At 51.4% G+C, this 22,394-nt stretch overlaps 8 protein-coding genes across 8 annotated transcripts; 4 read left to right on the top strand and 4 right to left on the bottom strand.

Annotated features, from left to right (window-relative positions):
* Positions 1 to 4: 4 nt before the first annotated feature.
* On the bottom strand, positions 5 to 1,368 carry Aspvir_000286 (uncharacterized protein; the record flags this gene model as incomplete). The annotated part of the gene is made up of 5 exons (XM_043265423.1): positions 5 to 408; positions 460 to 524; positions 596 to 987; positions 1,039 to 1,155; positions 1,207 to 1,368. 5 exons carry the CDS (start codon positions 1,366 to 1,368, stop codon positions 5 to 7), a joined length of 1,140 nt encoding a protein of 379 aa, XP_043121358.1.
* A 1,896-nt stretch (positions 1,369 to 3,264) lies between these two features.
* On the top strand, positions 3,265 to 4,608 carry Aspvir_000285 (FluG family protein; the record flags this gene model as incomplete). The annotated part of the gene is made up of 1 exon (XM_043265422.1): positions 3,265 to 4,608. One exon carries the CDS (start codon positions 3,265 to 3,267, stop codon positions 4,606 to 4,608), a length of 1,344 nt encoding a protein of 447 aa, XP_043121357.1.
* A 683-nt stretch (positions 4,609 to 5,291) lies between these two features.
* Aspvir_000284 (uncharacterized protein) lies at positions 5,292 to 9,878 on the top strand (the record flags this gene model as incomplete). Its single annotated transcript, XM_043265421.1, has 2 exons — positions 5,292 to 6,264; positions 6,631 to 9,878. 2 exons carry the CDS (start codon positions 5,292 to 5,294, stop codon positions 9,876 to 9,878), a joined length of 4,221 nt encoding a protein of 1,406 aa, XP_043121356.1.
* A 58-nt stretch (positions 9,879 to 9,936) lies between these two features.
* Aspvir_000283 (ankyrin repeat domain-containing protein) lies at positions 9,937 to 13,351 on the bottom strand (the record flags this gene model as incomplete). Its single annotated transcript, XM_043265420.1, has 2 exons — positions 9,937 to 12,319; positions 12,384 to 13,351. The coding sequence occupies 2 exons, from the start codon at positions 13,349 to 13,351 to the stop codon at positions 9,937 to 9,939; spliced, it is 3,351 nt and encodes a 1,116-aa protein (XP_043121355.1).
* Positions 13,352 to 14,761: 1,410 nt separating this feature from the next.
* On the top strand, positions 14,762 to 16,345 carry Aspvir_000282 (putative MFS sugar transporter; the record flags this gene model as incomplete). Its single annotated transcript, XM_043265419.1, has 2 exons — positions 14,762 to 14,966; positions 15,012 to 16,345. 2 exons carry the CDS (start codon positions 14,762 to 14,764, stop codon positions 16,343 to 16,345), a joined length of 1,539 nt encoding a protein of 512 aa, XP_043121354.1.
* A 354-nt stretch (positions 16,346 to 16,699) lies between these two features.
* Aspvir_000281 (glycoside hydrolase family 131 protein) lies at positions 16,700 to 17,672 on the top strand (the record flags this gene model as incomplete). The annotated part of the gene is made up of 4 exons (XM_043265418.1): positions 16,700 to 16,805; positions 16,858 to 16,994; positions 17,054 to 17,230; positions 17,304 to 17,672. The coding sequence occupies 4 exons, from the start codon at positions 16,700 to 16,702 to the stop codon at positions 17,670 to 17,672; spliced, it is 789 nt and encodes a 262-aa protein (XP_043121353.1).
* A 68-nt stretch (positions 17,673 to 17,740) lies between these two features.
* Positions 17,741 to 18,541, bottom strand: Aspvir_000280 (SDR family oxidoreductase; the record flags this gene model as incomplete). The annotated part of the gene is made up of 1 exon (XM_043265417.1): positions 17,741 to 18,541. One exon carries the CDS (start codon positions 18,539 to 18,541, stop codon positions 17,741 to 17,743), a length of 801 nt encoding a protein of 266 aa, XP_043121352.1.
* Positions 18,542 to 19,120: 579 nt separating this feature from the next.
* On the bottom strand, positions 19,121 to 20,311 carry Aspvir_000279 (putative integral membrane protein; the record flags this gene model as incomplete). Its single annotated transcript, XM_043265416.1, has 4 exons — positions 19,121 to 19,424; positions 19,485 to 19,948; positions 20,001 to 20,111; positions 20,165 to 20,311. The coding sequence occupies 4 exons, from the start codon at positions 20,309 to 20,311 to the stop codon at positions 19,121 to 19,123; spliced, it is 1,026 nt and encodes a 341-aa protein (XP_043121351.1).
* Between the last annotated feature and the right edge of the window lie 2,083 nt (positions 20,312 to 22,394).

Here is a 22,394-nt window from a genome sequence, read left to right as displayed (position 1 = left end):
CGAATCAAGAAGGCGCGGTAGTCAACTGGAACGTCTTGTGGATGTTGACCTGGTAACGGTCCCAAGAGTCCTCAGGAAGACTAAGTTCCTCCTGGCTGCTGTGGTCGTCATTCAGATGACTACTACGCGCCATAGGCGACGAGATGGTGGTCACCACAACGTTGGAAAATTCCTCCGGGAGGTCAGGGCGCCAGTAGCTTGGATCGCGAGAATCCTTCTTCGGTGGATCATCCGGCAAGCTAGAAAGCGGGTATTGTCTGTCATTGCGTTTGGCACTGCGTCTGTGACGACCGGACAGGTTGCCGTCCAGAAACCAGCGGAACAGGGGTCGGAGAGTGGCAAGGCTGCCGGCTGTGATGCCGAGTCCGGTTTCCATTATGGACCAGATTGCGATTTGGTAGGTGGAGTCTATTCGCTAGACGTTAGCAGGGTCCATGGGTTGATCAAGAGTGTACTCACACAGAAAATCCTTATCTCCGTAGTAATGAAGGAACGGGAATCGGATAATCACTGCAACACTCGCACTGAAGACGGGTGATTAGTCTGTGATGATGGCACCGGCAGATGAAATGGTTTTTTGCCTGGTGATACGTACACAGCTCCCAAACCGAGAATCCCGCCAAGGGCGATCTTTGTCTTCCTATTCATCTGCAGACTCCATACCAGCAGGGCGGGCATGACCCCGAGAGTCAAATCGCAGAAGATAGTGAGCAAACTGTAGAGATAGGCAATCGCCAAAAGAACGTCCCCGGACACGCATGTTCCCGAACTGCGAGGGTCCACACGGTGCCAGAAATAGGAGACGGGATTGCAGTCCAGTAGCAGAATGAGACAGAACATGAGTCCAATGACGACATCGAGGGCAATAACGGCCCACAGGATGATGCGATGCAATCTTCGCGCGGCTAGACGCAGGAGCGTCATGGATATGGATACTTTGGCGACAGTAGACGACCAAATATAAAGCATCTGACCCAGCCACCACCACTGAGGTGATTATCAGCAAGGATATGCAGGGTACCGCGGGAAACAACATACCAGTAGTGATTTTTTAAGCTCATCCAATGCCTCTGGACCCCTGAACTCGACCATTCTATGACCGACTCCGCTCATTGAGCCAATCGTACAACAGATGCCAAAGATTACGAAGAGTGTCTGCTGAAATGTCAGCTTTCTCGTCGTCAGATTATTCCAGCATCGTAATACCAAGGCAAGAACCATGAGAGCATCATCCCATCCGAAGGCTCGCACTAAGTACAAGCGAACAAAGCTACGTAGAACAACTGCCACGACCGAGATACCCATCATCACAACAGACACCACGAAGATCGCAAGTGCCCGGTCGACGAGGGGCAGAGAGCTGTCCATTGTGACGTTGCGAATTTTGCACTTGCCCAGCGCAGTCCTTTAGCCGATCACGGAGTGAAATTTTTTTTGGTTATCAATAAATAAGGGACAGGTATTCAATCCGAACGAGAACTCCCAAGTACTTTGACGAGTGCCATAGTAGTGACGGCAGGAATAAAGACGCTGCCAGTCGGAAGATGATTTCTGGGTACCTCTATAGAAACACGCCAGATTTGATTTTCGGGAGCACATAAGAAAAGCCGGGCCCCTGTGTAAGAGCAGGCCCGAAGAGCTGTCAAGCTAGCTATATGGCATATGGCACAAACTAACCAGCGAACGAGGGGAGCAGATCTTTCGCTCTAGATCCATTGTCCTACCCTAGGGTCCGGATTGTGGGGGTCGAGTAATACGACCGTCTTCCGCGATCTAACCTTTCATGGCACCAAATCCGCGTACCCACGCGGCCATGCCGACGGGGTTTGAGACCTCGAGAATTGTGAACTGGGAACGGAGGCGTAGAGATCGGAACGCTCCAGAGGCCAAGTGGGGGGGTATGTAAGACTCAGGGCCTCTCAGGCTCATTTTTCTGCATGAAATCAGAATTGGTGAGGAGAGCCGAGGTTTGGGGTCATCTCAGCTCTCAATGATCACTAAGTGGTCAGTCGATTTCGCGTTTCAGATTATCATTGCCACGAACTACCACCCTCAAAAGCTGAAAGGTAGTAGTCTAGGACCCTAGTCTGTAGGCCATAGCGTCTCACCCACCACTTGGATAACAGACGGCGGGTTTCGGAGTTCGGGCTCATGTCTTGCCGTATAAGCGAGTGCAACCTGATAACTATTCCTTTAGTATTGATTTTCCGATAGTGGAAAGTGAGGAGGAAGGCGGATAGAAATTCAGACAGTCGTGTTGTCACCCAAGTCGCCTCCAATATCACTCCTCTTGTTCACTCGTCAAACTAGGGGACCGACGGGAACCTGCCAGGCTGCACGCATGTCTCTATGGATCTAAGAAGTGCGACCGAGTCATCTCAGGCCCCCAAACCCTCATTGAACTTTAACGAGTCAGGACGCGGGACCCTATTCCGAGAAACGATAATCGCTATCAATCATTGGAAACTGCAGTGGGGCTGCGCGGTCGATGAACAATACTAAAACGAGATTGAGTATCCCCTCCGTCCATGGCCGAGTCGAGTCTTTTGTGGACCTGTCTTCGAAGCAATGCGAAGTTGCGAACCTTGACAAAGATCAGCGGCTCCTAAGACGATTGAAACAAGGGTTAGCCAATGTGTGCCATTTCTGATGTGTCAAGGGTAAAACACCGAAGCTTTTTCCCTAAGGTTGTCTCAGTCACCTTTCTTTCGATTACTGATTCTTATTCAATGGGATATGATGGTTTGATGATTTTCGGTGAGTTGGGATGGGTGAAAGGAGACGGAGTTTTTGGTGAGAAAGTATCCCCTGCCCAGCCACACCATAACCTCAAATCATCCTCACCATAAGGCTGCTTTCCTCCTCTAAACAATCCGCTCTTTAAGGATGTCCCGTTTGCCGAAGTTGAGAAGTAATATTAAAGTATCTGCTATTGCAAGCTACAGGTCTGGACAATTGAAGACAAAGATTTTCTAGAAAGAGTCGAGATTCAGCCCGAACTGAATGACGAATAGAGAGCGACTGTCATAGACCCCTGTCATCAAATCAACACTAACAATGCAAGCAATGGTTGCAGTCCATGATGTGTTCTTCTGATTGGCGTACTCCGTATGAGTCTACGTATCCCAGCCGCAGTCAGCGCGACACAGATTGGCGGTCTAGGGTCGTATCCCTTTGGCTTCAACATGGACTGACGCCTACACAACTCTCGCCATCAATTCTTCACTTCATCGTCAAACTAACAGCTACAAGTCGCAGCACAAAATGGGCGTCGAGCAACACACGTCCCAGTGGGACAACTTCGTCGCCAAACATGGCAACGTCGAATTCGTCTGGCTACAATTCATGTCCTACCGCAGTCTAGTCTATACGCGCATGTTCCCCATGGACAAGTTCAAAGCCATGGTACAAATGGGCAAATTTATCACCATCCCCGAAGTCGCACTCCTCCTGGGTCCGGGCGATGTTATCGCAGAAGGTGGTCTCGCGTCGGGCAAATTCTGGTTGCGCCCAGATTTCGAGACCGTATATTGCCAGCCAGGATCCAATGGAACTCGAGCGGTCATTATGTGCGACTTTGTAGACGATGAAGGCACGGCGGTCTCGCAGTGCGCGAGGTCGCGGCTGAGAGAGCTGGAGGAGACGCTGTTGAGCGAGCTCGAGTGCTCGGCATTGGTCGGTTTTGAGATCGAGGTGATGTTTATGCGAGCCGAAAAGAGCGATGGGGTCATGCGATTCTCCATGACCAATTACGAGCATTCGTGGTCCAGTATGACCGCCGAGGATGAGTCGATGCTGGAGATGCTGGAGGCCATTGCGCGGGCGTTGGTTACGGCAGATGTTCCCTTGGAGCAGTTCCATGCTGAGGCGGCACCAGGTCAATGGGAGTTTGTCCTGCCGCCTGCGCGGCCCATCCAGGCCGCTGATATGCTGATCAGGGCTCGTGAGACCATCAAACGAGTTGCAACCTCATTCGGGTATCATGCTACAGTGTATTCGCGTCCATCACCCGTCCATCCCGGTAACGGGGGTCACGTACATTTGTCAGTAAGTTCTGTGGGTGAATCAGAGAATTGGGTCCAAAAGGCAGAATCCTTCTTCGCAGGTATCATGAGCCATATGCCCGCCATCATGGCCTTCTCCTTGCCTCACGATATCAGCTACAGTCGTGTCGCACCTGGGCTTTGGAGTGGGGGCGAATACGCCTGCTGGGGGTGGGAGAACAAGGAGGTTCCACTTCGTCGCATCGAGGAGAATCATTTCGAGTTCAAGCTGGCTGACGGCCTCGCAAATCCTTATCTCACCTTGTCCGCAATGATCGCCGCTGGAATCGAAGGGATGCGGAATCATGAGCCTCTGCAGGGAGGTGACTGCGTGGCATCTGCATCAGAGCTGTCGCCGGCCGAGCGGCAGGCCCTGGGAATCAATACCATTCTGCCGAAGTCACTCGACGAGAGTTTGAATATCTTGGAGAGAGACATTGCTTTACGCAAACTGTGTGGGCCAGTAATCATCAGCACATATGTGTTAGTCAAGCGGACGGAGGCAAAGATACTGCGCCAAATGCCTGTCGACGATCGAAGAAGCTGGCTGATCGCGAGGTACTGAGGAGACAGCTCGCGTTTTGACAAGTAGAATTCCAGACGAAATCAACAGGAAGTCGATGGCGGAGAAAACGCAGATGGCTGTTGACAGTGTTGGGTCTATGGAAGGCTGCCAGTGGTGAATGGAGGACAGTACTTAAGGAGTTGTGAGATACTACACAGCTAGTATGCAGCAACAGAGTGCTCAAGGCTTAATTACCCTCATCTTATAGTATTTAGAAGCAAAACCCCGTATAGATTGAGCAGAATATTCCGCGGTCTCTTGATTGCCGCTGTTGTTTTGTTTGTGTGTATGGCTGCTGATGCTGCTCCTCCTCCTATTCGCCCTCATTTTCCCCCTCTTGTTAAGCTGATCCCGTCACCTTCATGCATCTAATGCCTATTCCGTGACGCTTGGTAGCTTTCGTTCTAGCTCTTACATCTTACACCCAATAACGAACCAGAAGTCAGACTGACCCCTCAGCAATAAATAATTTGATCTGGGGTAAGTTGAGGACAGGTGACGTGTCACTCAGCCTTTCAAAGCTAACGATACGAATCCAAAGATATACTCTATACTTAACAATCTGTACGGCGGCACTTCCGGAGTCGGACGCTGTACAAGCAGCAGGCAACGAATCTCATTACAACGGTGAATATCCCACCTGTTACATTCACGCACGTATCACCTGGACAGCCGCGAACACCATGGCTCCAGTTTCGATGCCGAATCAAGCCTTCACTGTTGGATGGATCTGCGCCCTGCCTACAGAACGAGCGGTAGCAACGACAATGTTGGACGAGCTCTACGACGAGCCCCAAGAACAGCATCTAGCAGACACCAATCAGTACGTATTGGGACGAATCAAGAATCACTGTGTTGCCATTGCTTGCCTTCCAGCTGGCGAGTACGGCCTTGCTCCAGCGGCCGCGGCTGCACAACAAATGCTCTCAAGTTTCCCCACGATCCGATTCGGCCTGCTAGTTGGAATCGGCGGTGGTATACCAGGGCCCGGTAGAGATATTCGGCTTGGCGATATCATCATCAGCGAACCGCAGGGCCAGCTTGGCGGCGTTGTGCAGTACGACCGCGGGAAGACATTCGCGCATCGGTTTGAAAGGACGGGGTTCTTGAACGCCCCGCCGAGAGTGCTGTTGAACGCGCTGAACGCTCTGAAAGCGAACCATCTTCTAGGTCAATATCGCATTCCCGAGTTTCTTCAGGATATACCGAAGAACCGTCCTGCGGCCACGGCACAGTTTTTCGCACACCCGGGGAGCGAGAATGATGTTATATATGAGGTGGCAGAAGGAACTTCCGATGCTGATGGATTTGGCGAGGTCGAGATGCCAGTGCAAAGGCCTGGCCGCCATAACGACGACCCGGTTGTTCATTACGGCCTCATCGCATCTGGCAACCAGGTAATCAAGGATTCGAGAACTCGCGACCGCATGAGGAAGGAGCTGGGCAATGTCCTGTGTTTTGAGATGGAAGCAGCGGGTTTGATGAACGCCTTCCCTTGCCTTGTGATTCGGGGTGTCAGCGACTATGCCGATTATCATAAAAACGACCGCTGGCATGGCTATGCGGCTGCCACCGCTGCAGCTGCAGCCAAAGAAGTGCTCTACAGCGTCCGCGCCCAAGAGCTCAAAAGCACAGATACCGCGTCGAATGCTATCGGTAAGCCCGCTTCTTAAGTTGAATGTGAGACTGTGGTGTCTATTGCACCGAAATGAGACTTGATTGGGAATGAAACAATGGCAAATCTCTTGGATTCCTGCACTCTAAGCCAGTTATGAACCAGACCCAATATTTGTGTCGGTTGTTCTATCTATCCCACTCCTCGCTCGTTTTATCTATCTATTCCGAGGATGTAGCTTAGAGATGTCATCGGTGCAATGCATACCTGCAACTGTGCCATGCTACTCAAAGGACGACGATATGAAACAGACGGCAAAGAGTCATTTCCTTATCCCTCTTCTGTCATAGTGAAGGAGAATAACGCTGGCTATGCGAGTTGAGACTAACCTTACTCAACCTTGGCAGACTTTTTGCAGTCTCTTTCCTTCCAAGAAATGAACCGTCGTCAGCACGAAATAGATGACGCTGCGGAGGGAACTTGCGGCTGGCTACTTCAGGACCCAGCGTTTGTTCAATGGAAGGGTGAGAAAAATGGCTTGCTCTGGCTGACTGGGAAACCGGGGTCAGGGAAGTCAACATTGCTCAAGTATGCTCTTATTAAGGAGACTCAAGGGGACATTGTTCTTTCCTTTTTCTTCTATGATCGAGGCTCAGAACTCCAGCGGACGCCTCGCGGCGTGTATCAAACCTTTCTACATCAACTGCTTCTCCAGAACCGAGAGCGAGTACGACCTCATGTGCTCGATATTGTGGAAGAGTTCCAGGAAGCCCACAAAAGCCTTGTGACCCTCGATCAAATCTGCGTATATCAGGTTAACGAACTCCAGGAGCTGCTTATAAAATGCCTGCGCAGGATGCTGGCCACGCATACTGTCGAGATACTTGTTGATGCGCTCGACGAGTGCGCTGTAGAAGATATCCTGGCTCTTGAACGATTTTTCAGGAGACTACAAGCGGAAACTCCGGCCCTTGGATACTCCGTACGTTTATGCGTTACTTGTCGCCATTATCCACTCGTGAAGTGGACAGGTGGCGTGGAAATCTGCGTGGACACGAGAAACCTTGCCGACATCAGGATATACGTTGGAAGAGCGCTGGAGGAGTTTGAAGATGAGGCTGATCGGCACAGCCTTGAGGAGGAGATCGTAGATCGATCGAACGGCGTCTTTCTATGGGTGAGATTGGTTCTCCCTGTCATACTATCGCAGCATAGAGCAGGATTCAGCGTGGAGCAGATGCGCAGTCATCTTCAAACGACTCCAACAGATTTGAACCGCGTCTTCCAAGGCATTATTCATCAGCTTGTCGAGGGACGTCCGGAAAATGATTCGCCCCAAACCCTAGAGCTCTTCCAGTGGCTGTGCTTTGCGAGCAGGCCGCTCTCCCTGACTGAGCTTCGGCATGCTATGAATATTCGTAAGAAAGTCTCATGCCCGGGGAAACATCTCGGATCAATCAAGGACAACAAACAGATGGAAAAGAGACTGAAGAGCCTCTCCGGAGGACTTGCGGAAGCAAAAACGTACAATGATACGCCATTCGCACAACTGATTCATCAAACTGTGAAGGACTATCTCACACTCGAGGGGTTCCAAATCTTGGATCGCCGTCTCTGGTCCGTGATTATAGTCATTGGACGGGCTCATATCCAATTGGCAACCGCTTGCATTAAGTACATGTCGACGGATGAGGTTGTCGAGCGGGAAGGCCATGTTTCCGACCATGAATTTCCCTTCCTTGACTACGCGATATCTTCCTGGATGCTACATGCAGAGCAGGCAGAGGCCATGGACGTAGCTCAGGATGAGATTCTAACCTGCTTTGACTGGCCTTCCTCTCGGAAGGTGGACTCCTGGGTTAGAATCTGGACCCAGCGGAGCATCGAATGGCCCGTCCCTAAGACCACATTATTGCACGCCTCAGCGAGACATGGTTTGTTCAGTGCAGTTGCGGCGCAGATTTGGAGAATAACCTTAATCAGCTATATTTTAGTCTTTCTTGCCTTTAAGAGCGGAACGGTCCTCGAACGTTTCAAAGAACTGGCTCGGACAGCACTGCAGGCCTATTACTCCCATGGCCATATTGATGTCGACTGCAAAGACGAGGACGGGAGAACACCATTATCCTTGGCATCAGAAAAGGGCCATTTGGCCATTGTCAAGTTGCTTCTGTCGCAGGATACCGTGGATGTCAATTCCGCAGACACAGTTGGACGGACGCCGCTATCATGGGCCACGACAAATGGAGACGACGCAGTGACGTGGGAGTTGGTCAAGCGGGGTGCCGACATTAACAAGCAAGTCCAGATGGGGATGACACCACTGCACCTGGCTGCTCAGAAAGGACATGAGACGCTGGTGCATCTACTGGTGGAGGCAGGCGCGAGATCGGATGTCCAAGATGAACGTGGACGGACTGCTCTGCATGAAGCGGCATTGCATGGACACACCAATGTGGTACAGAGACTGATTGAAGCGGGAGCAGACATCAATGCCAGGGACAAAAATGGTGACTCTGTGCTTCATCGAGCCTGCGGCAGTAGGGACCACGCATTAGCACGTCTCCTCGTCAAGAGGGAGGCAGACGTGCTGGCGGTAGCCGAGCTCCTCGTAAAGCACGGTGCGGAGGTCAATGTGGAGAACAACAATGGAGAGACCCCTCTTCATCGAGCGGCGAAGAACGGCCGGAAAGCCTTGGTCTTGTTAATTCTTGAGAATGGGGCCAATGCCTCGGTGGCGGACCATGAAGGACGAATAGCACTAGATGTGGCTGCTAAGAACGACAAGGGGGATATTGTTCGGCTGCTTCAATCCATCTCCACGACGACAGCACAAGACAACACATTGACGCTACAAGGGGCCGCACAAGATGGAGATCTGGGTGTATTGCAACCGGAACTTGAAGAGAACGGCGAGAGCGTCACGCACTCGATGGAAGCGGCTGCCAAGGAAGGACAGGAAGCAGATGTGGTGTTGCCTACTGATCAGCGGTTAATTAAGCAGTCGATCAATGCTCAAGCACAGGCTCTGGTAGCAGCTGCGGCACGCGGGGATGTGGCCATTGTCGAGGATCTCTTGAAGAAAAACCCAGCACTGGTGGACCACGCCGACGTGGAAGCAGCGCTACGTAAAGCTGCTGGAGACGGCCAAGTGGACATCGTCCGACTCATGCTCGAGTGCAGTGTTAATCCCAGGGCACCGCACGAGTATGAGCCATCAGCTCTGCACTTGGCTGCATTGCACGGGCAGGAAAAAACTGCCCAGTTGCTCCTGGAGACGGGAATAGGCGTCTATTCCGAGCAATTCTACAGAGGGCATCCGCTGCACTATGCAGCCTGGGCGGGACAGCCGGCACTTGTTGAACTACTCCTAAGACACGGAGCAAAAGCCAACGACCATATGACGATGTCTGGAGATACTGCCTTGCATGTTGTGGCTCATACAGCCCCGGCTGGCAAGAAGGCAATCCTACAGTTACTTCAGAGGAAACAGCTGGAACTCAGCCAGGAAGAGGCAGCGGTTGTGGATCGGTACAAGGCAGTGATACGAATATTGCTGAAGAATGGCGCCAATCCTCGACTTAGGAATAGTGACGGGCATACGGCAACAGAACTCGCCGAAATGAACGATATCTCCCCCTTCTACTCTGTATAGCTATGAAGCATGTACCCAGGAAGACAGTCAATGTTAAGGAATTCTAAAGAACAGGGGTTCAAGATGTTGGTCTTTCAACACTTTGCTGCTTGAGCAGCTTCTCCACGTCCCCATAGCCATTCTTTATAGCCCAATCAAGTGGCGTCATTGAGTGTTGGGTGTCCCTACATTCAGTGTTGGCGCCCATCTCCAGCAGGCACTTGACTGCGTCTCCATGTCCATTCTTTGCTGCTAACAGCAATGGTGTTTGACCGTGCTCCTCGTCAATTGCCTCAATTTGAGCACCTCTATCCAGCAGCAACTTTACAACAGCAGTATGGCCTTTCTCAGCAGCCCATAAAAGTGGTGTTTGCCCGAACAGGATGTCCTGAGCTTCGATATCCGCACCGTTGTCGAGCAATATCTTGACCAATATGTGATGGCCGTTCTCTGCAGCAAAGTGAAGCGGTGTCTTGCCAATAACGGCGTCCCTGACTTCTATATCAGCTCCCTGCTCAATGAGCACGCTGAGCAATGTTTCAAAGCCTCTTTCTGCGGCTATTGCAAGAACCGTCTTGTCGGACTCGATGCCTTGTTCGAGAGGAATCGATGCTCCCTTTCCCATTAACAACTTCAACATATCGCCTTGCCTGCTCCAAATGCCCCATAAAGCCGGTAACTGGTCCATCACCACGTCCAAAAACACCTCTACCGTTTCCTGAGGATCAAAACGGCCGAGACATAACAAAGCGAACACTTTCAGATGTTCGTCTCCTGGCTCCGCTTTCTCGAGGTCGCTCTGTGAGCAAGACGCGGGATCACGACGGTATTCCACGCCTTTGATCAGAAATCTCAGGTTTATTTCGGGTCCGTTATCAAGGGCCCATTCGAGCGCTCTCCCGCCCTGTAAATCAGCGCCCTTGTCCAGCAGTAACTGGACCACGGCTTGACGGCCGGTCCATGCCGCCAGAGACAGCGGCGTGCAGTCGTAGTGATCTTGTCGGCACTCGATATCGGCGCCGCTCTCGAGCAATTCGCGAACAATCATCGCATGTCCATTAAGTGCTGCATAGTGCAGCGGCGTCATTTCGAGTTTATCATGCGTGTCCGTTAAGGCCTGCTTCTCTAGCAGTAATCGGACCACTCCCTCACGACCCTTCCATGCCGCCCACGACAGCACCGTCTGACCGAATATGCTGTCCCTGGTCTCCAGATCACACCCGTGTTCCAGGAGCAAGAGCACCATACTGACGTGTCCGTTCCACGCCGCTGAAATTAGTGGGGTCCCAGCAAGAAACTCCTGCACGAAGGCGTCATGGAAGCCAGCCTCTGAGCCCAGAAGCCATTTCGGGTCAAACTCAACTCGGCTGCAAGGTATCCGGGCGTTGTGGTTAAGTAGTAACTTGACAACCTCCGTATGGCCGTTCTTTACAGCCCAGGAAAGCGCTGTTTGGTTGAATATGCCATCCGTTGACTCCGGGTTGGCACCATGCTCGAGCAAAAGCTTTACAATTGTGCCATGACCGTGTCTCGCGGCGCTGATAATGGGCGTCTGCCCGTGTTCAGAGTCTTTGCATTCAATTCGTACACCCGACTCCTTGAGTAGTAATGCAAATACTGCTTTATGACCCATCTCTGCAGCCAAGAGCAGTGGTGTTTTACCGCCCAGAGCCTTCGTGTCTGGACTGTGGCCGTCTTTGAGTAGCGCGGCCATTGCCTTTTCCAGTCCAAAGTATGCCGCGAGATGCACTCCGCAGGTATTATCAGGTTGGATGCCACCGCAGAGGCCCATTGCCTGGCAAGCACCGGCAACAGCAGCGTCGGCGCGGAGAAATTGATGAACCAAATCTTCTGTTGCTTCTGCGGGTGATGCACGAGCATGGTATCCCCAGGTTTTGGCTGCGTAGATGGTAAAGGCATTCTGTTGAGAGGATTCCTCAATCTGATCCTCTGCATGGCTTGGTTCGCTTTGGAAAACCTTCGTCAAATGTGTGATACAGACTTTCGTAAGGCTATCCTCTGCATTCGGAAAGTAAAGTCTCCAGTTCTGCTCGAAATGCTCATGTATGATGCAGTGGAGAAAGGAGACGGTGTCTGCCTCTATGTCAACCGTAACCAGTCCGGCGCAGACTGAAACAATATCCTCCGCTGCGGGCACTGCTTCCGTCCCCTCAAATGCAGGAAGCTCTGAGGCGAGGGCTTGCTTCAGCCCTGAGAGTTTCAGCGGCGTCCTCGCACAGCTGAGCCACTCTAATGTTCGTTCCGCAAGGCTTCGGGACCCCTGTGCTTGTCGTTTTATTTTGTCTATCGCTCGCGAACATGCCCGAGCTATTGTATCTAATACATCTGCCTCAGTAAGCCCGTTCGGTCGCTTCGCACGAATCTGTTCCCAGACGGCGTTGATTTCATCCGTTGATAGGCTGCTCTCCAAACAGCTCAGATTGAGACGTGCGAGAAGGAATCTGGACGAACAGCTGCATTAGACCAGGACGGGAGAAACGAAACTGAATAGAGATGTATACATACACCCCATTAGAGGCGTGGACAATATCATCCTTGATATTGTCCAGAAGATACGGATTGTCCCGCACAGACGGTGGCAGTCTGGCCATATGGTTCTGCAGATAGAGCCAAATATCGTTGTCAGAAGCACGAATAGTCAATGACAGGCAACCGTAGAATCTGCTTCCGGCGTCAAACGCATGCCGCGATGTAGCCAGGAGATTGAGTCCGGTCTGTGCCTGAAGGGCGACAATAACGTCCAGAAAAGTATGCAGCTCATCATTCTTCCAGTCGTATTCATCCAACGCATCAATAACCACAAACGCTCTTGAATATTCCCTGACCATGATCTGCATCGCTTTCGACACATCCTCGATGGCCAACCGGGGTGGCTTTTGGAGTTTGTAACTTTTGTAGAACAATTGGAGGGTTTCCGGAAGGACCTTTGGCGACTTCTGAACAAACTGTCTGAGTAGGCTCCACAAGAGGTCAATGGGCTTTCGGCGCTCGTAGTCTCGAGCACTGCAGTAGAGGAAAGCCACGCCGACGCTGGCATCTTCCTCGAGTTTGTCTTGCAGATAGTCAATGACGGCCGACGCGAGCACGGTTTTACCAGTGCCTGGCAAGCCTGTACAAAGCAACGTCGCTCCGTCTGTTGCGAACCATTTCTGAAACTTGGCAGAGGCTAACAGCCCTTCTCCAGTCTTGTCCTGCCTCGTTTTACGGATGTGGTGATGCCATGTAGCATCCGGAACGGGCACCAGCCAGTCTTCTAGGGAGCGAGCTTCTCTCTCAGGAGGCGTGTAAGTACTCGTTTCAGACACGTTATCAGAAGCCTCATCATCTCGTTCAGATATGGTCTCGGGAACCTCATTGTTCTCTTTCGGAGACGCATGCAGCTGCACCGTTTCCTCGAGGGTGGCGCGTTGAGGCGGACGCAGTGCGTATGCGACTGCGCCGGCCAGCAGAAGCAAGTCCATAACATACCACATGGTGGAGGATGCTCGGAGAAGCAATCAGCATTGCTTCGGGATGTGTATGATGGAGCAACTTCGCCTCGGGGCCTGCGGGGTAATATGCATGGCTCTTATAGTAGGGCAACAACATGCGACCCAATCGTACGCTACCGCAAGGCTGCGCGTGTGCTGTCTGACTGCAGGAGGTAACTAAGCGGCATTGTTCACCTAGTAATTGTGGCAAATCCATCGCAAGCCCTGTTGAAAGCGTCGAGAGAAGAATGCAGTGCCTTAATAGTTGGTTGTCCGGACCAGATCCAAATGTAGAAGGTAAACCTTGAAGATGGATGATACATCATGGAGAAGCAGATTGGAGTCAGCTTTAAGCAAACAGACTAACAGCGTCGAAGAGGGAATAACCTCAGCCACGGACAAAGCCACAGCGAGCCACATGAGACTATAGCACTGATCTATGTACTACTGCTATGGGTGGAGCTGGGAGCTTGACGCTCTTGGCCAGTGGAGCATCTAAATAATATAACTAAGGTATACTCCCCCAATCCACAGCACAGCCTCCCCGTTGCATACGTAATTATGCCAGCACTGCATGCTTATGCATACTGCTTCCGAGCAGCAACCAAGGTGAACCCTGAAGCTCTCGTCTATCTGTTAGCCCCGGTGGTTGCGATGCTCTTGGCGCGGACATGCCCGCATCCATCCCTCCATCTTTCCTTGTACTCTGCATCGCGGGGTGCATCTGCCATCCAGCAACTGGAACTGTTCCATTTAGCATATCATTATACTATCATCACAATGGCTTAGGATTCCTTCAGACAGCCATTCCGTCGAATCCAATCTGGCCGAGGCAATGCCAGATCGGCCGGGCCCGATGGAAGAGCCTGAACCAGCACAGTGGAGAATCAACTACAATAATGGACTAACAAGCGGGGAACAGCCTTTATTGGATCGGTCGTCCCGAGAATCTGCTGTTCGCTTCTGGGCGTTTTGTCGGCTCGAATTTCTCTTACTCTTTCAAATGCTACGATTCGTGAGTTTGCGGCTGCTCTCTGAACCGTGCTGCAGGGCCACTCGAGTCCCACTCAACTCTGGGGAAGACGGGGCAGAACCTCAGAATGGGATCCCATCGTCCATTTGGTCTGGGGAAATACACTAAAGTCAGCAGGAGAAGTGAGCACCGATGATCGGCCAGCCAACAGCCCCAGGCGAAGTTCTGGGGAACCCTGGTCCACTTGGTCTATCGCCTCCCCGGCGCCCGCCGATGACCGTACAGAATGGACATCTGGTATATAAATGCAATTGACATTTCTGGCAATGTGTGATCCATCAGATCGGGGCATTGAAGAGCCTTATAGCTGTCTGTGTTTCAGTATCGCCCGTCATTGAGATTGAGATACCTGCGGTTCTTGCATATACTGCACCATTGAGATGGCGCCCTATTTTGGCCTCCGTGGATCTGCCTTGAGCCGGGCCATCATCTGTCTAGTCGTGTGCCCGGCCTTTGTCACCTATGGATATAACCTGAGCGTGGCCGGTGGGCTGCTGACGCTGGAGTCGTTCGTCGAAACCTTTCCCCAGATTGATACGGTAAATACCACAGGGGCTCAGCAGCGTTACAACTCCACCATTCAGGGTATGTCCACTGCATCCAACGTGGAATAGGGCCTAACGATTATAGGAACCGTCGTGGCCCTTTTCACCGTCGGGGGTATATTCGGCTCCCTATCATGCATTTACCTTGGAGACCGCCTGGGTCGTCGAAAGGTTATCTTTCTTGCATCCGCCGTGACCATCGTCGGTGCAGTTCTGATGGCCACGGCATTCGACTTTGCTCAGTTCATCGTGGCTCGACTGGTTCTGGGTTTAGGGACGGGTGCATATCTGGCGACGGTACCGGTGTGGCAGTCGGAGATCTCGAAAGCCAGCAAGCGGGGTGCCCATGTGGTGACTGACGGCATCTTCATTGGCATTGGTGTCTCCTTGTCTCTCTGGATCGACTTTGGTTTCTACTTCATCACCGGCAACTCGGTCTCGTGGCGGTTCCCCGTTGCCTTTCAGATTGTCTTGCTGTTGATTGTGATGGTTTTCATCGTGATCTTTCCCGAATCGCCCCGGTGGCTGGTCAAAAAGGGCCGGATTCAGGAAGCCCGAGAGATTCTTGCCGCGCTGGCCGATGTGGAGCCGGACTCGGACTCGATCAGCGCGGACATTCGTGACATTGAACTATCGCTGTCCATCTGCGGCAATGGCTCGTTCAAGAGCATGCTCACGATGGGCGAGCAGCGGCTGTTCCATCGCACCCTTCTCGCGGCAGGCGGGCAGATGTTCCAGCAGATGTGCGGGATCAACCTGATCAGCATGTACGCGACGACCAGCTTCGAGCAGTACCTGGGCATGAGCGCGATCAACTCGCGCATCCTGGCGGGGTCGATGTGCTTGACACAGCCACTGGGCGGGTTCCTAGCTTTCTTCACAATCGACCGGCTGGGCCGGCGGCCCCTGATGCTGTGGAGTGCCGCGGCCATGTCCATCTCCATGGCCATCCTAGCGGGGACCACCTCAGTGACGGACAGCACGGGCGCGACGGTCGTCGCCGTCATCTTCCTGTTTGTCTTCCAATTTATCTTCACCGTCGGCTACTCGGGCCTGACGTTCCTGTACGCGACCGAGGTCGCACCCCTGCAGCTGCGCGCGGCCATCAGCGCCGTCTCCACGGCCGCCGTGTGGACCTTCAACTTCCTCCTGGCGCAGGTGACGCCCGTCGGGTTCAACTCCATCGGGTATCAGTACTACATCATCTTCGCGGTGCTCAACGCAGCCATCGTACCGACCGTCTACCTCTTCTTCCCTGAGACCAACGGCCGCACCCTCGAGGAGATCGACGAGATCTTCATCCAGTCGAAGAGCATCTTCGACCCGCCCCGTGTGGCGCGCAGCCTGCCCCGGATGCATTTTGCCGAGGTGGTTGATGTCGCGACGGATTCGGGGGACGACAAATTAACCAAAGCCTGATCCTTAGCTTTGACGTCGCGGGTTGATTGAATTGGATTCGCCAAGTGTCGGACCAGCGGTCCGCTGGATAAATGCAGGACATTATCAATCAGACGATACTATCAACCCCGTATCTGATTGGGAATATAAGACGCAGATCATCTGGTATGAATATGATTGACGAACGGTATGACAGATGCAGGCATCCTAGACTACTTTATTTGAATTCTGAAGGGTTGTGATGAAACACCTGAACATAGTCAATTTAGCCGTTTCAGCATGAGACACTTTTGTATATAAAGCAGATCGCAGACATCGCAGACATCTGTCACCCAGCAGATAAGCTTGAATTGAATCACACAGTCATCGTATCAAATGGAGAAGATGAAATCCTGGCTGTTCTTCCTCCCCCTCGTCCGCTGCGACGTGCTCTGGAGCGGCTTCTTCGACGCCAACTTTACCGTCGACCACTTTGACCAATGTACATACACCCCCTCCCTTTCACTCATATGTACACTGACAATGCAATATAGGGTCCTGGTCCAACCAAATCCCCCCGTACCAATGGTACATCCACGGCTCGCAGCCCACATCTCACTACCTAGGCCTATCGCCCGACTTCAAGAACCCAGCCCCCAAGGTCGATGCGCAGGGCATCCGAATCACCATCGTAGGTCCTTTCCTCCCCTATCCCCTTTCTATATCTAAAGAGAAACTGATGAGGAAAAGGACAATACCTCCTCGTGGAACGGCCAAACAATGATGCGCAGCGAGATTATCCCCCAGGGAGCCCAGACAACCACCACCAACCTGGGCCAGGGACATCTGTACTACCATTTCTCAATGTCGACGCGCGAGACCAACGCCCCGGATCCAAGCCTCGAGCATCAGATTGCGTTTTTCGAGGTACCCTCCCCCCCCCCCCCCCCCCCCGTCCCATCACTTCCCCTGTAATGTGACACGGCTGATGAGATGCTAGAACCACTTCACGGAACTCAAGTACGGGCGGCTCGGCGGCACCGCGGACGATAATACGCTGCGGTGGATGGTGAGCGGGCAGACGGAGTGGTCGACTTCTCTGGTTGCCGGGACGTGGTACAACTTTGCGTATGATATCGATTTTGACGCGAAGACGGTGGGCCTGTGGGCGTCGACTGGGGCGGAGGCGCTGAAGAAAATCGTGGAGAATGTGGGCGCGAATACGTTCACCAATTCCCAGGATTGGCATGTGGGTGAGCTGAGGCTGGATAATGGGGTGAATGCGCCTGCCGAGGATTGGTTCTGGTCGGGGGTTTATGTGGAGAGTGGGACGGTGACTACGGATGTGGCTGGGCCTTTTGCTTATTGATTGCGGCGAGCGAAGAATGGCTTACGGAGTATATATAGTGGAATTGATTGGAAGGTGGATAGTGGCTATCACCGAATGCAGTATCCCCCGTCAATGAGCAGGTCCGTCCCGGTCATGTAGGAGCTGGCATCGCTGCACAAGTACACGTACGCGCCCTTGAGCTCCTTTGCGTCCCCGTTGCGGCCCATGGGAATCATACTCAGCCACAGATCCTGCGTCTTCTTGTCCACGAAATCCGACAAGCCGGTATCGATGTACCCCGGCGAGATACTGTTGACGCGCGCAAAATCCCTCCACTCGTTCGCCAGCGACTTGGCAAAGTGAATGCACCCCGCCTTGGCAACATTGTAGCTCGTCTGCTCCTGCGGATAGTTCGCAATATGGCCGGACATACTGCTCGTGATGACGAAGCTGCCCTTGCCGCGCTCCTTGAAGTGCGGGCCGACAGCCTTCGCGCAGTAGAACGTGCCCGTCAGATCCGTCTCAATCACCTCCGTCCAGTCCTGTACGGACCCGTCCAGGATCCCCGAGCTGGCGGTGCGTCCCGCATTCGCGATAAAGGCGTCGATCTGCCCGAACTCGGCGAGGACGTCCTTGACCAGCTTCTGCACGCTCTCCCAGTCGCCCACGTTGCACTTGTAGGCTTTGGCCTTGACGCCGTAGGCTTTGGCGATCTCCGCTGCGTTCTTCTCGCCGCCTTCGGGGCGGGAGGCGTATGTGAGGGCGATGTTGGCGCCCATTTCGGCGCAGCCGCGGGCGGCTTCGATGCCCATGCCGCGGGGGCCGGAGGCGCCGGTCACCACCACGGTCTTGCCCTTGAGGCTGAGGAGGTCGAGGAGTGAGGAGGCGGCGGGGACGGGAATGGGCATTTTGACGGTAGTAAGGTATATTATAAACTTGATAGATCTTCAGATGATTGTGACTGTACCTCTCTAAATAACAGAAAATTGCAGGAAAGAGGGGTGGTTATATACCCCGGAATCAGCGGACAAGTGATGGCATTGATGATGTCATGACGTGGCTAACTGGGTACTGCAAGCGGACCTCCGTAGCAACCTACGCGGTCGCTGCCCCTCAGAGAAACATCAGCATCAGCAAAGCATCAGCAAAGCAGGATGAAAGTCTTTCTAATGGGTCCTCTGTTGTTCTGATGCATCTGATTGCTCTGTCAGGGTTTGCTAAATCTTAGTCAATCCTTGCTAAGCGCTATCCACGTTGGAATATGATGCACTCACCCCCACCATTCGCTAGCTGCTTGATAGTTTATGACATAAAGTAAGCGTGATCCTTACCAAGAAATCCAGCTTGAATTGAGTTGGAGACGAGGTCGAGAGGTACCGTACCAGCGTTGGGGTAAGGGAACAATGGGACAGTGGGACCTATGATGGAAATGTCTGTTGCTGTTATGTAACCCCAAAGTCTATCAAGTATATAATACAGTATATGAATCAATTGGTTAGACTCTCCTCGCTTTCTCCCCGCTTTGTGGGATGGCTCCCTGTAATAATCGTGGTTGTGACGCCCTGATACTCCTCGTCCGCCATTCCCGTCCACAGTCGACGTGCGTCGTCGCCCGCCTCATCGGGTTTCGACCGGCGCGTGAGCCCCTTGGGCATGTTGCCAGATAGCGGAAATGAGCCTGGTTGTCGTTGATGACTTCGTGAGGCCGAAGAGCCATCCCGAAGAAAGCGAACCAGAGGACGTAGGGTCGTCAGCGAACCTGCCGTGATGCCCAGTCCGGCTTCGACGTTACTCCAGATTGAGATCTATAAAGTCAGCTTTTGTTGGTCATCCTTGAGAGTGATCGCTCACTTGGTAGGTTGCATAGAAAAAGTCGGGGTCCTTGTAATTGTGGATAAACGGAATTCGAACAATGACGGCCGCGCTGGCAATGCATCCGATCCCAAAATCCCTGCAATGGCCATCTTCGTCCGGGCGTTCATCCGCAGCGACCAGATGATGAATACGGGCAATATTCCAATCGTGAAATCGGTGACGGCCGCACCCACGCTGTAGGTATACGCAATGGCAATGAGAATATCCTTATCGAGGCACGACCCCGGCTTGGTGAATTGGTCCCAGAAGTAGTCGACCGGTTTACATTCGAAGATGGTGAAAAAGAAGAAGAGAAGACCCACAGCCAGGGCCAGGCCCATGGCGGCGTAGAGGGTGAAGATGTGCGCTCGGTTAATCGTGATGCGCAGGAGGGAGATGATGATGGACATTTTGGCGACGACGCAGGTGATGACATAGAAGACTTGACCGAGCCACCAGCACTTGTATTGTCAGCATATGTGGTTGCCCCTTTCGACCTAGGATGAATCATACCAGTAGAGCTCGACGGTAATAGTCCGGGTGCAATAGAAAGTAATCCGTCTTCTGGCCCATCCCATAAGAGCAACCAACGAGAGTGCAAATGGCGAATGCTACGTTGAGGGCCTTTACTCGTCAGCTCGCTGCTGGACGAGATCAATTGCAGTGAAAAGACCTACCATGGCGGCGACCATTGCCCAGTCATCCAGGCCAAAAGCGCGCACTATGCGCGCGCGAACGAAACATCGCAGGCACACGGTGACCAGCGACAGGGCCAGAAAGACAGAGGTGGCGGTAACAATCGCCTCACTGCGACCGTTGAGCATGGTGATGTCGAGACATGGGTGACAGCCGGCTTGACAAGAGTCAGGTCAGACAAAGCATACCACATTAATAAAGATAATCCGTAGATAATCGGCAGTGAGAAAATTCTATTCTGAATTAGCCAGAGTCTATTATTGCGAGTCGTGCGGCGTGCCACGGATGCCATCCGTCTCTAGCCAGAGGCCCAGGCTTTGGCGGTTTTATCGTACGGAGCACTCCGTTCTCCTCCGTAGTAGGGCCGATGCACACACTACCTAGGTAACTATTTGGATTGCCGCACAATACGAGTCCTGCGTAGAGCTCGGTAAGACCCCTGTTTGGCCATCGATTCATTCTGAGAGATTGAGATCTGGACAATCGACAACATTAGCAGTGATCAAACTCGCCTCATATTGCATAGCCAATATGGACTTGGTAGGAAACGGACCATGTGGGATCCCCTAACTCCGTATTCCCTCTCGTGTGGTTCATTGCCCAGTTGGTATATTGCAGATCGACTCGTTGGAAGCCAAGCCACGAATGAACGCGTTTCTGGTGGAGATTGGTGTCCAAACCACGGATGTCAGAGGCGAGCCCTCAAGTAGGTAGTCTTGACCAGCAGTTCCTGTGTGGTGTCGATTCACTCGATTGGTCTGTGTAGTCAGCGGCGTTGAGAGCCGCAGGAAGGGGAAGAAGGCGAAGAAGCTCTTCAGGGGAAAACATCCGGATCTAACAAAGTTAAACACCATCACTTGAGACGAGATCCTTGGGATGAAACTGCTGCTGCAGGTGACTGGATCGTTCCATTTCTCCAATTGTTTCGTCAACTTCTTCTATAATACTAATAATATGATTACCCCCAGTTTATTTCGATCTGCTTGTTGATCTGTTGCCATATATGATAACTCGTAGTGCGCGTCATCCCGGTCGACGGGATATATTCGGGATCTACGATGAATCGGCATTTGGGTTATCCAAGAGGACCAAGACAAAGAAGTTAATCTTACGGCATTATTGAATTATATTCAGAGTTTGCACCATGTGTTGCACTGCTTTCCCGTCAAGTCTGTTTACGGCGGACTATAGCTACAATGTGGACTTTTGGAGTTTTTTACTGTTCACCGCCTGTATTACATATTGCCACTACCTCTACAGATAGCAGCATATACTAAGGATATTAATACCATAGTATTAATATTAAACCATGACCTACCATAGTATTCAATATCAAATCATCACCTAGTATGGATATCGATTCGATACCTTAGTATTCGATATTGAATCATCAACTAGTATGGATATTGATTCGATACCATAGTATTCAATATCAAATCATCATCTAGTCAGGATATTAATTCAATGCCATAGTATTCAATATTGAATCATTAACTAGTATGGATATTGAATCATTAACTAGTATGGATATCGAATCATCAACTAGTATGAATATTGATACCATAGTATTCAATATCAAATCATCACCTAGTATGGATATCGATTCGATACCTTAGTATTCGATATCGAATCATCACCTAGTCAGGATATCGATTCGATACCTTAGTATTTGATATCGAATGATCACCTAGTATGAATATTGATACCATAGTATTCCTCATCATCTAGTCAGGATATCGATTCAATACCATAGTATTCGATATCGAATCATCAACTAGTCAGGATATCGATTCGATACCTTAGTATTCGATATCAAATCATCACCTAGTATGGATGTTGATTCAATACCATAGTATTTGATATTGAATCATCAACTAGTCAGGATATCGATTCGATGCCATAGTATTCAATATTAAATTATTATCTAGTAGGAATATTAATACCATAGTACTATTTACATTAATATTAAATTATTATATACTAAGGTTGTGCCCTTATAGTTTAAATATATATATATATATAAAGAGGGGGGTACTCACTATAAATACAGTATATTTATAATATATATATCTTAGTATAGTACTATGGTATTGATATTCCTACTAGATAATGATTTGATATTCATACTAGTTGATGATTCGATATCGAATACTATGGTATCAATATTCATACTAGGTGATCATTCGATATCAAATACTATGGTATTGAATC

This window comes from Aspergillus viridinutans, assembly GCF_018404265.1.
Source record: "Aspergillus viridinutans IFM 47045 DNA, scaffold_1, whole genome shotgun sequence".
NCBI lineage: Eukaryota > Fungi > Ascomycota > Eurotiomycetes > Eurotiales > Aspergillaceae > Aspergillus > Aspergillus viridinutans.
The sequence above is the reverse complement of the archived record's forward strand: the minus strand, read 5'-3'. Positions and strand labels throughout refer to the sequence as shown.